Source organism: Musca domestica, unplaced genomic scaffold, assembly GCF_030504385.1.
Source record: "Musca domestica strain aabys unplaced genomic scaffold, Musca_domestica.polishedcontigs.V.1.1 139, whole genome shotgun sequence".
Lineage (NCBI taxonomy): Eukaryota > Metazoa > Arthropoda > Insecta > Diptera > Muscidae > Musca > Musca domestica.
Window position 1 is genome coordinate 1,055,464 of NW_026712191.1, and position 15,666 is coordinate 1,071,129.

At 33.8% G+C, this 15,666-nt stretch overlaps 1 protein-coding gene across 5 annotated transcripts in view; it reads right to left on the bottom strand.

The window, feature by feature from the left end:
• Positions 1–15,666, bottom strand: part of LOC101893030 (protein unc-13 homolog 4B) — a 305,332-nt gene that overhangs the window by 15,842 nt on the left and 273,824 nt on the right. For 4 of the 5 annotated variants that reach the window (XM_059118973.1, XM_059118974.1, XM_059118975.1 and 1 more), the window contains 2 exons: positions 9,058–9,227; positions 8,826–9,001 (listed from right to left, as the gene is read on the bottom strand). In XM_059118973.1, the coding sequence (XP_058974956.1) occupies positions 8,826–9,001; positions 9,058–9,227 (346 nt within the window). Of the gene's footprint in view, positions 1–8,825; positions 9,002–9,057; positions 9,228–15,666 lie in introns of those variants that run through there. The other variant, XR_009341667.1, reaches the window with a different exon arrangement.

Sequence of the window (15,666 nt, forward strand, 5' to 3'; positions counted from 1 at the left end):
TCGGGAATATCTTGACAATGCCTTTCTACAACGCTTGCAACTTTGAATACTGCCTGGATGTTTTCGTGCAAAATTCAACGGTGCATATCCTGTTTCAATATTCCATAACGGATTCAAAATTAGTTCGATTGTGAAACTTTTCTTTTTATTTCGTAAATATTTAGTTGGACATAATGCTTTTAACCCGGATACAATTTGTATACCCTCCACCATAGTATGGGGGGTATATTAAGTTTGTCATTCCGTTTGTAATACCTTGAAATATAAATTTTTGTCCCTATATATATTTGTGATCAGCATAAAATTATTTGTCGATTTAACGATGTTCGTCCGTTTGTCTGTCCGTCTGTTGAAATCCCTCCAGCTTCCGAACGATTTGAAGTCGGATGATAAAATTTTACTCAGATGTGTGTTTGGTCTGCAGGATTTGTTGGTATTGAAAATGAGCTATATAGGTTCACATTTGTTATATCCCCCACATAACGATATCACCCGATATTCGGTATTTTGTGATTTTAGCGAAATTATTCACCGGTATTGTTTCAAATTTCGTATTTGTAATTCGTTATGGATACTACAGTCTATGACAGAAAATTGTCTGTACAAGTCTACGTTCTCGCATAGCCGCCATATAACGGTATCTCCCTGGTCCTGTCTCCTGTGGCATTGCCAATTTTCGCTTTTTAATCCCAATTTTGAACTCATGAAGCTCCTTATTTTGTCAACTGCATGAGCATGAGTTCATTTTCTGTAATTTCTTTACGTGTTCCTTTTATTTATTCCTATAATTGAAATGAATTCATCATTACCTTAAACGTGTTTTGGACATATTTATATATAACATGAGTTTAACATTCTTATTTATTTTTAATACCCTCCACATAGTATGGAGGGTATATTAAGTTTGTCATTTCGTTTGTAACAGCTCGAAATATACATTTTAGACCCGACAAAGTGTATATATTCTTGATCAGCATAAAATTCTATGTCGATTTAGCGGTGTCCGTCCGAACGAAATGAAGTAGATTGAAAAAATTTTATTCAAATGTATATTATGTCTGCAGGACTTTTGGTATTGAAAATGGGCCATGTAGATCCACGTCTTCGTATAGCCTCCATATAACGGTACCTCCCGATATTCGGTATATATATATATATATATATATATATATATATATATATATATATATATATATATATATATATATATATATATATATATATATATATATATATATATATATATATATATATATATATATATATGGCAGCTATATCTGAACTGATTTTCACAAATTGCCAAATTGTATCGAGATTTGGATATAGCTCCCATATATATCTTTATCTGATTTCAAATTAATTTTGCACCAAATGTTCAATACAAGTCCGAATTTAAAAGATACAAATGCTTCGGCATATTTAGTCCTTTGAACTTTAAATTATACTTATAATTATAGCGTGTATGATTGAAAACGTTTAATTGTTACGTGGAGCTCTACTAAATTAGCAAAGTGGTGTAGGGTATCAAAAAGTCGGCCCCGCCCGACTTTAGGACTTTCTTTACTGGTTTACTTTTCGAACCATTTCTGCTGATGTTGCTGTGTTCTTACGTCCATTTCCTTCTCGGGCTACACTACCATTATCACGGTAAGGAGACACGAAAGATTTATTCACATTTAAGTGCTGGAGTGCTCTAACGATGTATATATATATATATATATATATATATATATATATATATATATATATATATATATATATATATATATATATATATATATCGTTAGAGCACTCCAGCACTTAAATGTGAATAAATCTTTCGTGTCTCCTTACCGTGATAATGGTAGTGTAGCCCGAGAAGGAAATGGACGTAAGAACACAGCAACATCAGCAGAAATGGTTCGAAAAGTAAACCAGTAAAGAAAGTCCTAAAGTCGGGCGGGGCCGACTTTTTGATACCCTACACCACTTAAAATTCTAAGTCGATTTAACGATGTCCGCCTGTCTGTCCGTCCGTCTGTTGAAATCACGATACAGCCCACATTTCAACAATTTGTATGGTGTTTAAGATGGTTGGTATTGCAAATGAGATATATCGGTCCACGTTTTGGTATGACGGTACCTCTCAATATTCGGTATTTTGATGATTTTTGCCACATTTTCCCACGGTTTTGTCTAAAAATTGGTATTTGTGGGTCATAATGGTTTTTAGCTCGTGTGACGAAACATTGTATGTATAGGTCAACTCTTTGGTATAGTCGATATTCGGTATCTTGATGATTTTTGCCAAATTTTTTCTCGGATATGTCTAAAAATTGTTACTTGTTGGCCATAATTGGTTCTAGCTCCGGTGGCGATACATTGCATGTATAGGTCCCCGTTTTGGTATAGCTCCAACATAACGGTACCTTCCGATATTCGGTATTTTGATGGTTTTTGGCACATTTTTTCACGGATTTGTGTAAAAAGTAGTATTTGTTGGTCATAATGGATTCTGGCTGCGGTGACGAAACATTTCTTCGCGGATTTGTCTAAAAATTGGTATTTGTGTGTCCAAATGGGTTCTAGCTCCGTTGGCGAAACATTGTATGTATAGGTTCACGTTTTTTATAGCCACATATAGCCCCGAAATTCGATATTTTTATGATTTTTGCCACATTTTCCCACGAATGTCTTAAAATTGTTATTTGTGGGTCATAATGGGTTCTAATGTTTCCTTTACCCTAAGGTGGTGTTTTTTATATTTTATTAAATGAAAGCAAAAAATGTGGGAAATAACATCAAATTTTGCAATAAGTTTAAATTTGTTCGAATTGGTCACCTTTGGTACAAATTATGGCCTTCAAACGGCAAATGAAACCGTCACACGCTACCCAAATGTTTGTCTGCGGTATTTTGTCCCGTTACAGGCGAAGCGCTTACTTGAGGTGATCAATACTTTGGTAGTTTTTAGTCCCAACCTTATGGAAATACTCCAGACACAATAGTCCAACGGATTGGTAACCGGAGATTTTAGTGGCCATTGTGCGATGCAAATGAAGCGAGGAATCTCATTTTGTAACCATTCTTGGGTGGCACGTGCTGAGTCCTGTTGGAAGGTCTGCGGCCAAAATTTTTGCGTGCCTTTCAGAATATTTTCGCGATAATATTCGGCATTTATTCTGATGCCACGGTCGATTAATAAGAGCGGAGAGCGACCATCGGCTGTTATGGCGGCCCACACCATCACCATAGCCGGCGCTTGAGTTCTGGTGGCCAACTGTCGTTTGCCGAATGAAATATTGCAATATGTTCAGCTCACAATCCATTTTTCACCTACTGCGACGCGGATTTCGATCAAGTCGCTTTTTATACCCTACACCGCAGAGTGGTAAGGGTATTATGTCTTTGTGCATTTGTTTGTAACATGGAGAAGGAAGCGAGATAGAACCATATTGAAATCGGAGATAATCGGTAAAAATTTAGATCTTCGTCCGATTTGCCTTTTGTTGCGCACCAAACGTGTAATATCAGCCCGAATAGTATTGAATTTTGCACATACAACCAAATTAGGCCTGAAAATAAGTATGCCAAATTTTATCGAAATCGGTTCAGATATAGCTATAGCTCCCTTATATATTGTTCATCCAATTTGTTATTTTTGTCTTCCGCAGCCGTAATATGCACTCTGTAACAACAATATTTGGGGAAATATATCAGATGCAGCTCAGAAATACCTTTGCCAAAATTTATCGAGATCGGTTCAGATTTGGATATAGCTCCCATATATAACTTCTTCAGATTTACCTTTTATTGTTCACCAAATATGTTCACAATATTTGCCCAAATGAAATTTGGCACTTACAACCGAATTGAGTCCAGAAGCTAGTATGTCAAATTTGGTGAAGATCGGTTCAGATATAGCTATAGCTCCCATATATATTGTTCATCCGATTTCTAGTATTTGTTACCCACAGCCGTAATATGCACTCCGTAACAACGATATTCAGGGATATATATCAAATTCAGCTCAGAAATATTTTTGCCAAATTTTATCGAGATCGGTTCAGATTTGGATATAGCTCCCATATATATCTTTATCTGATTTCAAATTAATTTAGCACCAAATGCTCAATACAAGTCCTTTGAACTTTAAATTATACTTATAATTATAGCGTGTATGATTGAAAACGTTTAATTGTTACGTGGAGCTCTACTAAATTAGCAAAGTGGTATCAAAAAGTCGGCCCCGCCCGACTTTAGGATTTTCTTTACTGGTTTACTTTTCGAACCATTTCTGCTGATGTTGCTGTGTTCTTCCGTCCATTTCTTTTCGGGCTACACTACCAGTATCACGGTAACGAGACACGAAAGATTTATTCACATTTAAGTGCTGGAGTGCTCTAACGATAGCCACTTGTGGTTTTCCAGCCAAATATAAAGAAATCACACTATCACGCATGAATTCCATAAAGAATAACTTTTTTTTCTGTAAAATTCTCACTAAAATGCTTTTGTATGCTTGTAAAGAATATAATAGGTGTGTCTGGTTACTTTTCCAGCAGGAATTGTCCAGCAACTTCTTTCTGAGAGAGTAAGGTAGTTTTATTCTCTTTTGCAAGGAAAATGCGAAAAGTAAACAGACGCTATTCCTGCAGAAGCTTGCAACTAATCAGCTGATTTGTCAAAACAAACCAATTTGTCCCCCATAAGGAGAATTAAAACAAAGGAACCAATACGAATTTTACAAGTTTTTTAAATAAAAATGTTGGAAATAGTCTTTTATTTTCTTATTACATATTAACATTTACGTTTTTCACATTTTGTAAAGTTGTTCTCCAAAAACAATTAGTCTTGCTAATTCCAAAACAATATTTTCAAATTAAAATCACAAAAATAAATAAATAAACAATAGAAAACATCTGATTGAATGTCGATGAATGAGAAGAAGAAGAGTTGCAAGAGATTGCAAGAAGAAATTTTTCCAGCAAGAATTTGCAAACTCTCACTGAATGAACTGTCAAAATTTCTCTCTCCAACCGCTCTCTTTTGCAGAACTTTCGGGTTAACAGACGACTTCCAGTAACAATTTGTAAAAATTGTTACAAATTTTAGGGTAACCAGACATACCTAATGAGTCACTGGAATAATTTTAACAGCTGTCGGACGAGTGGCTTTGAAATGACAGCAGTCTGAAGTTAGTTGGAGTTTTTTCATCTCACCCTGCATAACTAAAGAGCGGCTGGCCTGATGAGGACATTTTATACAATTTCGGAAAAGAATAAAATCCAAAATAATAATTTTGTGATACATTTTAAATTTTCGTAGATTTTTATATAGCATTATTTTTTTATTTGACATACTATATTGTACAGTGTACATTTTCTATTGTTTTGAATTCTGTTGAATGTAGTACACAATACGATGTTAAATGGTGACCTGTGATCTAGATTTTTAACACCAGGATCTGCTTCTTTCTTAAGCTGGGTGATGCGAATACATTCAAAGCAAAAGCCACACAGCTGCATGAGTCTCATATCAAAACGTGGACCTACTTCTTTCAAATGCCAAATATGCTTACACTGAGAACTCAAAATGCAAAATGTGTTGAGACTTCAATCAATGAAACGCCGAATATCAAGAGGTACTGCAATGTACGACTATACAAAATTGAACGTTTTGTTACAAATAGATTTTTATCCTCCCGAAAATTTTTACGAAACCTTCGAAATACCAGGTACCGTTATATGCAAAATATGCGGAATTATTAATCACTTTTCCCAGAAAATATTAAAATTCATTAAATTGGGTCTCATTCGAATTCGGAAATTGTGGCAGAAACATGCAAAATAACGAATGATAAAAAATAGCATGGGGCCGATTTACATAATGTATAATATTTACCATTCAAAAAAAGAATTAAACGTAAGTATTAAAGTGTATCTTGAATAATGTGATATCTTTATAAAGTTGAATGGCTGTACGGACTATGTTCGTCAAATATGGATCAAAATATGTGCTCTAGAAGCATTTCCGATGCTCTTTCCTAATATGGAAACCACAATGTATTTTCCTTGACCATTTCACCACAGTGGTCCAAACCAAATCTATCCTTGGAGTGACCATCACTTTTTATTTAAACTTTTTTTTAAACGCATATCCCATTTTATTATTATCAAACCCTTATCTTTGTAAGCACTTTTTCCTACCAAAATCATATATATTATTATTTGTCTCTGAGAAAAAAACAGTGTTGGTAAACACGCACATTATAAAGGGTTTATATAATTTTTAGATATCATTCTCTTGAATTAAAATCTATGACTGAAAAATAGGATCAGGTATTCAAAATCGACCGGTGCATCAACATGTATTGTAATGTTCTATTTAAAATTTACTCCCAATTCGTGATTATGATAAAAATTAGCCAGATCTTTGAATTATTATGCTTTAAAAAAATATATTAAACACTAAGACTACGGGCCGAGCGGACCTGGCCAATTAGATTTAAATATTTAAAAGTATGGTAATATACAAAAAATCCGATGTCTAAACAGCTTGGGAATAATATTATAAAAATGGTTTGTTGTAACAATTTTTTAACAAAGCTTGAGAAACACTTATATTGCGCCAATTTTTCTGGAATTTTCTCGACAAATTTGTTTTAATTTTTTCTGTGCAAATTGTCAGCTAAAAATTGTTTTCTTTTGGTAAAAAGCTAAATCACGTGAACTTAGGACTCATTTCTGGACGAAACTCTTAAGGTAATGAAGAATAATAAATCGGGGGAGATCAGTGGTACATATTATTTCAATCTCATTTTAGAATGGAGGCATCTTAAACGTTTCAAGAATTCAACAGAAGTGTAGTATAAGTGAAGGAAATGCATAAGTTCAAATAAGGGAAAAGAAATCGTCTAGCTACCAAGGCAACGGGAGGCAGTGACAGAGGGATGGGCATCAATGAATGAAATGTGTAAAATAATAAATAATGATAAAAAAAAATATTTTATGCTACTACAAAAATAAGCTTAATATAATATTACTTCGGTAAGCTTATTCTAGAAATACAAGTATAACCTTATAAAAAAGGTTTCAATTTCGATTATTCAATACTTGTTAAACAAACATTTTTCAATGTTTTCTCAAGATTGCTCAAACTTAAGGCTTATGTTCTTTAGCTTATTGTAATATTATTCTCATGCTATTTCGGTATGTTGGGTAGGAACATAACAATCTGGAAGTAAATAGTTTATATAAGACCAATGGTAGAACTAAGAAGATAAAATCAAATCATTTGTTTAATTTTTTTAAATTATTTATTCAACAAAATTATTTATTCAAAAAGGATCTACTCTTTCATATATTAAGTTCGGTTCTTACAAATATTTTTTCAATTCATTCCCCGAATAACCATTCCTCATATTATAAAAAATAAAATACTTCAAAATGCTAACCAGTTTCGGATTTTAATAGCATATTAGTCCAAATTGATTGTATATTAGTTCAATTTAATTAAATAATTTATACTTGTTGACAGCTATAGCATTACTTGTTGTTATTATTTTAGCAATACACTGTAATTTCCTTTGGCACGTTCAATAATTTTCCGTCCATTGGTTTGAATTTCTTTAATCGCATCCACATCTGTCATATTGACGAAACTTATGAACATGAATTGTATGAATTTTTTAATACCTCCTGCACAAAAATCAGTTTTGCAAAAAAAATCTCATATTTATTGAAGGTAGTACCCGATATAGTTCAAACCTTGCACAAAGTAATAATAAGATAAGGCTTAAGCCACGTTCGAAAATGACAATATAATATATTAGTCACATTGTTTATATTAAATATATGTATATATTGTCCCGCTGTTTCGCATACCCTTAATAAATTTTCAAGTTGCAGTGTTAGTGTTAGATAGATTCATATCGACTGAAAAAGATATGGGTTATCTCACTTATACCACAACGATTTAAGACCTCTTTTAAAATGTGTGATCCATTTTCTATTTTCATTTTACGCCAATTTTCATACAATTTCGTTGTTCTGTAATAGTCGTTCTTAACTCTAACTTCTTAATTAATACTTTAGCAATTTTGTTTGGGATATCTTTACAAATGAGTTCAAAACTTTTGTAACAACTATTTGCATTTTTATGTGTTTGTTTCTCTTTCGAGACTCTTTTTATTTACGGCACTTGTATTTATAGAACAACCAAGCTTGTACAAAATGTTCTACAATATTTCCCGCGCCTTTAAACATTTGCGTCATAGGTTGTTAATTATTTCTAAGACAAGAATTTTGTGCAAAGAGATGAAACACATTCTACATTTGTCAATACTGTATTTGTCAATACTGTATTTGTCTTTGTGCAGTCATTATTTAACACCCCTGCAAGAATTTTGAAGAGTATTTCTCACTCCATCTTTAAGATGCCAATTCTTCTACTCTTCTTGTCTAATAAATGCATTTACTATATAACAAAACTGCTGTTGTCTATGTGTTATCGTCAAGGAGTTACTACGAAGTGGCGCCAAAGGTGTAGCGTGTGCAGGCACTTTTTTGTGCCTTTAGTTTTCAGTTATTTATAACTTTAACAAATATAATACTATATAGAAAAACTGGATTCCGGAGATTTTCGTGACCTAACTTACTTAAATAACTGTAAAAGTTTATTGTATGAGAAATTGTGACTAAGATTGTGACTTCCCGAATGTTTACAAGGCAGACACAACGGGCTAAAATCGACTTAGAATCTGGAGAGAAATTCATGGGTATAATAAAACAATCGATAAAGTGTAATTTAGTATAAATTTGTCTTAAATTATTAAGTTTACTCACTTATATATTCCGGCCGAGATAATTCCATATGAATTTGCTCCCCTTCATGAGCCATTATGTCAGCAAATGATATATAACACTCAGCTATATATTGATTTGTCATTCCAAATAAGTCTTTGTCTTTAATACTAAACTGTACGAGGCTGTTTTGTTTTCGTTGTTCATTATTTAGTTCGCTGTGGGGAAGAAGATATATTTAGACTTAAGATGCTGATGGAAAACCTTGACTTACATGGTGAATTTTTCATCGTAGAGTGGGAAACATGTTTTATTGTGCACCGCAGTCTTAATGGGCTGCACTCCAAGAAATCTATTAACAGGAAGAAAATGTGCTTTAACAAATGAATCACAAGATCCGTTGCTATCCATTGGAACTATATTCCTGGCATTCATGATATGTAACTGTAAGAAAAGAATAATAGAACTGTGAAATATATATATATATATATATATATATATATATATATATATATATATATATATATATAGAGATCTAATATAAATATTACAAGGTACAAGATTTGTTCCATAACGACCAATTCTCTAACACATTCACCACATCATTATGAATTTCTTGTCCCGATAAACCTTGTTTGTGTAAATATTTAATGACAACACGCATTTCTAATTTTCCTATTGTAAAAAAAAAATTGCGGATGAGAGTGCAATTTATTTATTGAAAACAAAAAAATATGCAGAATGTCTAATACACAAAAAACAAATATTTCTGAGCAAATCAGATATTTTTAGCACATGTTTTTTTCCTGTTTGCGTTCACAAAATTGGATGCAGTTTCCTTATTCTCTTCTATACAAGAAATATTTTAAAACATCTTTACTTTGTATACATTTTATTCGCCGAAAATCAATATAGTCAATATCAAGCCTTAGATAAACTTAAATAAGGTAGTTAATTTAGACTACAAATATAAATTTAAAATTATCAAGATCCGCTAGCTCACAACATACCAACCTATCGCGTTGTAAGGGGTCAACAAGGTCTCCTCCGCACCGTAAGTGTTGGCGGCTAGCACCTAGAGGACCTTGTTCATAGATGTGGCTTTCGTGGACGTCTTGAACGTGCTATCGAATGTGCCCTGATCTGCACATTCAGCTATGTTCTTATCTCCGTACTTCTTCTGCTAAAAAGTTTGGGCGTTGATTTTGTGGTGTATATTTGCATTCCTTGTATTGAATGAGACGGCAAGTTCTGCGAGATGGGATTTCAACCTGACACATATGTCATAAACGACAGGTCCCGACGTCATGATCGGACAGTCATTCAAGTTGGTTATGATTTCAAGGTCGTCTGAAAAGCGCGGATTTTTGAAAATGCAGAGGTTAAAAAGTTCTGGGGCATTTCAGTAGTTATGAAATTGGGCGATATGCAAATCGAGACTATTGTCAGAAGATGGTCTGACCCAAGATAAATGACGGGCTGCAAAGTCATGTTATTTATCAGACTGGGTAATACTACGGTTAAATCCGGCGAATCGTGACACTTTCCTCTTGTTCGCGTGAGGGCATTCTCGTTTACTGTGCAGAATGTGGAATAATCAATCATCTCTGCCAAAGCTAATCCTCACAACTAATGGTGGATATTTAAATGCCTTCCAACAGCTGACTAATGTTTAGCAAATAACGAAGTTCACAGCTATTAACCGGCGACTTATTCACTTTAAGCACCTTAGGAGTTGCATACCATGTTGTTACTCCCATATATCCATGTACGAGTCACTAGAGACTAGCTCAAGCTAGATAGTTTTGTATTGAACAGATTGGTTTAACAGAAACGCTAATCTCCCACCTCACCTTTCGGTTCGACAACGTTCTATGCGCAATTTTCAATGAGATGGTTTCCCGCAACCGCAATTAAAAAAATTCCTTCGATTCACAAATTCAACTTTCAAATCAATTTTACATCGATGCAAAATCTGGAAGTTTAACAGCAACATGTTTCGTCAGATGTGTACTGTTCAGGAGACTGCGGCGCAATTCTTATTGTTTTTAAGAACCGAACAGAACCATGGTCCCGTCTTTACTTTAATACCGGTACGGACTTAAATATTCCGAAGCAGAAAAATAAGCAAGCATTAAGGTGGCAGCCGCTGTCCCAAAGAATTAATTTGATATTTTGGGTCAACCTGTTATCCGAGAACACGCCGTCTATTTCATTGAAATCTCCAAGAAAAATTAATGTATTCTGGTACCCATGGGTGTACTTCTCTACGTCTTGTGATTCAGCTAGAAAACAGTAAATAATATTAAAAGTCTTGTCTGCTTCATCGCATTTAAACGGTTGGTAGACTAAAACTCCATTTTTACATATGGTCGAAAAAATTGTGGATCTGTGGATCCAACTAGTGTCTCAAAATGTCACTTTTTTAAAATACGGTAAATGAGGAGGTACCTTGATATGGGACGTATACCAAAGAGTACATATTTTTAACACTTTTTCCAAATGGCAAATCACATTAAAATCTGTTGAAAATTTTTCCCAAATTCTTAAGAACCTCCTTAAATCGGAGTAGAGTTCTATTCTAGGCAGCCATATCAAAAACATATTCAATTTTGGATATTTGTGGCAGATCAATTTGTTATCCTATCCCACACAAGAATGTTAAATTTCATTAAAATTGATGGAAACATACGGTAAAACCCCTTCAAAGAAGTATAATTGGGGGTAGGCTTCTATAGGAGCTATATGAAATTAATATTAATATTATTTTGTAAGGACATCAGGTATCCGATAAAAACACAAGATGTAAAATTTCACTCCATTTCAATTAAAAGTGTACCTTTAACCTTATTTATTACTCATAATGGAGTAATCCTATATATTCCATCTTTACGCCGGATCTCGCGTTAGTATTTTTTTGTTTTTGTTATTTAAAATGTTGACCGATTGTGGGGGAGGTACCAGAAGGAGTGGGCCGACATCAACCATTTTCCCAACAGATCTCGTGTTTATAGAAATATTGGTGTGTGGTGAGTTTAAAATGAATCGGATGCATTTTTTCGTTTGCATGGCTATTCAAAATGTTGACCCGTTGTGGAGGTGGTATCAAAGGGATGGCCGATTTATATGTTAATGAAAGTATTGGGATATGTGAAACTTGAAGACAATCGGACTCTTTTATTTCACATTTAATGGGAATTATTATTAAAATTGTTGACCCTTTGTGTGGGAGGTACTTGATGGAGTAGGCCAATATTGTTTATTTTCACATCTGCCCTAACACTGACAAAAATATTGGAATTTGCAAAGTTTGCACAAAAGCGACTGACCATTCCCTGTTCTATAAAAAAAATATTTTCTTTAAAAATTTTGAACTTTTGTGCCTGATGTTGCCCATCTCCCAACTTGACAATCAAATTACGATGTCCCAAGTTTGAACCAAATCTGATACTCCCTTCGAAAGTTATCGTGCGCCAGCCTGACAGACAGAGAGACGGACATCCTAGATCGACTCCAAATGTCCCGAAACGAATTAGGTCCAAAGGGCCCTAGGGTCTAAAGCCGTTATTTCGACAAGGCAAGTTTTTGCCGTATCAATATGATGTATACCCTCTGTAAGATTCTTGGATTCTTTGGTGCTTTTTTAATTAAGGTTAAAAACCCTATTTAAGAGGGATCGTAGTATGTCAAATTATTTACAAATTTGTGTATAATAATTATTTTAGACACGTTTGCACTTTTTGCGAATTTGGCCGGTCTCGGTTACATTACATACTTTCGGTTGGAACATTTTTTTTGTTTTTTTGTGCTCTTTAAGTATGGTTAAAAACTCCCTTTAAAAGGGCAAAAGTTAAGGTTTTTCCCTTCTTTTAATATTTCATAATGTTATTAATACATTTTCACGATTAGACTTGTACTTCACATCTCTTATTACCTTAAAATTGCTAAATTACTTTATTGCTGGGGTGCACCACTCTTTTATTTTTTTACTGTTAGCCTAGTTGTTGTTTCTTTAATATTTCACTGTTGTCTATATTTTTATTTTTATCATTTATAGTACCATACATATACCATCCATAAATGGAATTTCGAGCGAGCATACTCCCAAACTCATTCTTCTTAATTCCATTCAATATGAGAGATGATAATATATCACAACCAATTAACATATCAACCTCATTTGATTGAATGAATAGATTCAGCGATTCTTTCTTGGTATGTCTTCAATAACGAACCCCTTTACATCTATCATATTGTTTGAATTTCCAGACAAAGTAATGTTTCACATTTTATTCCTATATTCTGCTAATATTGAGATTAGACTCACTTGTTCAACACCCCATTATTGTTACCAATTTGCTTGTTATAAATAATCGTGTGACTCTATATATATATATATATATATATATATATATATATATATATATATATATATATATATATATATATATATATATATATATATATATATATATATATATATATATATATATAGAGTCACACGATTATTTATAACAAGCAAATTGGTAACAATAATGGGGTGTTGAACAAGTGAGTCTAATCTCAATATTAGCAGAATATAGGAATAAAATGTGAAACATTACTTTTACTTGAATATTTAATGACAACACGCATTTCTAATTTATTTATTGAAAACAAAAAAATATGCAGAATGTCTAATACACAAAAAACAAATATTTCTGAGCAATTCAGATATTTTTAGCACATGTTTTTTTCCTGTTTGCGTTCACAAAATTGGATGCAGTTTCCTTATTCTCTTCTATAGAAGAAATATTTTAAAACAACTTTACTTTGTATATATTTTATTCGCGGAAAATCCATATAGTCAATATCAAGCCTTAGATAAACTTAAATAAGGTAGTTAATTTAGACTACAAATATAAATTTAAAATTATCAAGATCCGCTAGCTCACAACATACCAACCTATCGCGTTGTAAGGGGTCAACAAGGTCTCCTCCGCACCGTAAGTGTTGGCGGCTAGCACCTAGAGGACCTTGTTCATAGATGTGGCTTTCGTGGACGTCTTGAACGTGCTATCGAATGTGCCCTGATCTGCACATTCAGCTATGTTCTTATCTCCGTACTTCTTCTGCTAAAAAGTTTGGGCGTTGATTTTGTGGTGTATATTTGCATTCCTTGTATTGAATGAGACGGCAAGTTCTGCGAGATGGGATTTCAACCTGACACATATGTCATAAACGACAGGTCCCGACGTCATGATCGGACAGTCATTCAAGTTGGTTATGATTTCAAGGTCGTCTGAAAGGCGCGGATTTTTGAAAATGCAGAGGTTAAAAAGTTCTGGGGCATTTCAGTAGTTATGAAATTGGGCGATATGTAAATCGAGACTATTGTCAGAAGATGGTCTGACCCAAGATAAATGACGGGCTGCAAAGTCATGTTATTTATCAGACTGGGTAATACTACGGTTAAATCCGGCGAATCGTGACACTTTCCTCTTGTTCGCGTGAGGGCATTCTCGTTTACTGTGCAGAATGTGGAATAATCAATCATCTCTGCCAAAGCTAATCCTCACAACTAATGGTGGATATTTAAATGCCTTCCAACAGCTGACTAATGTTTAGCAAATAACGAAGTTCACAGCTATTAACCGGCGACTTATTCACTTTAAGCACCTTAGGAGTTGCATACCATGTTGTTACTCCCATATATCCATGTACGAGTCACTAGAGACTAGCTCAAGCTAGATAGTTTTGTATTGAACAGATTGGTTTAACAGAAACGCTAATCTCCCACCTCACCTTTCGGTTCGACAACGTTCTATGCGCAATTTTCAATGAGATGGTTTCCCGCAACCGCAATTAAAAAAATTCCTTCGATTCACAAATTCAACTTTCAAATCAATTTTACATCGATGCAAAATCTGGAAGTTTAACAGCAACATGTTTCGTCAGATGTGTACTGTTCAGGAGACTGCGGCGCAATTCTTATTGTTTTTAAGAACCGAACAGAACCATGGTCCCGTCTTTACTTTAATACCGGTACGGACTTAAATATTCCGAAGCAGAAAAATAAGCAAACATTTAGGTGGCAGCCGCTGTCCCAAAGAATTAATTTGATATTTTGGGTCAACCTGTTATTCTAGAACACGCCGCCTATTTCATTGAAATCTCCAAGAAAAATTAATGTATTCTGGTCTAGGAAGTAATGTTGCTATCGCGAAATATTTTTTGCACATTATGATAAGTCATAGAGTTAAAAAGAGTGATTCACACAGAATTTACTATTAATAAGAAAATATTGACATTTAAAGAGCATAATAATCGCGTATTCGTTAAAAGCAGGTGAAGCGCATGCGCATGGGCACAGTGCATCCATATCTTGCATATGTTCATTTTCCTCCAACGTGTGCCGTCAGTTGCGTATTAATATGCACAAAATTTAAAAATGGTTAATAATTGCACAAATTACATATGATCAATAAGCGCATCCGACTTCAATAATCCTCAAAAAAAAAAAAAAAAAAAAAAAAAAAAAAAAAAACAATAACATAAATATCAGAATCTTTTTAAGGTAGATGCACTGGATGTATGGAAAAATCGCACACTAGATCTATGCTACCCATGGGTGTACTTCTCTACGTCTTGTGATTCAGCTAGAAAACAGTAAATAATATTATAAGTCTTGTCTGCTTCATCGCATTTAAACGGTTGGTAGACTAAAACTCCATTTTTACATATGGTCGAAAAAATTGTGGATCTGTGGATCCCACTAGTGTCTCAAAATGTCACTTTTTTAAAATACGGTAAATGAGGAGGTACCTTGATATGGGACGTACACCAAAGAGTACATATTTTTAACACTTTTTCCAAATGGCAAATCACATTAAAATCTGTTGAA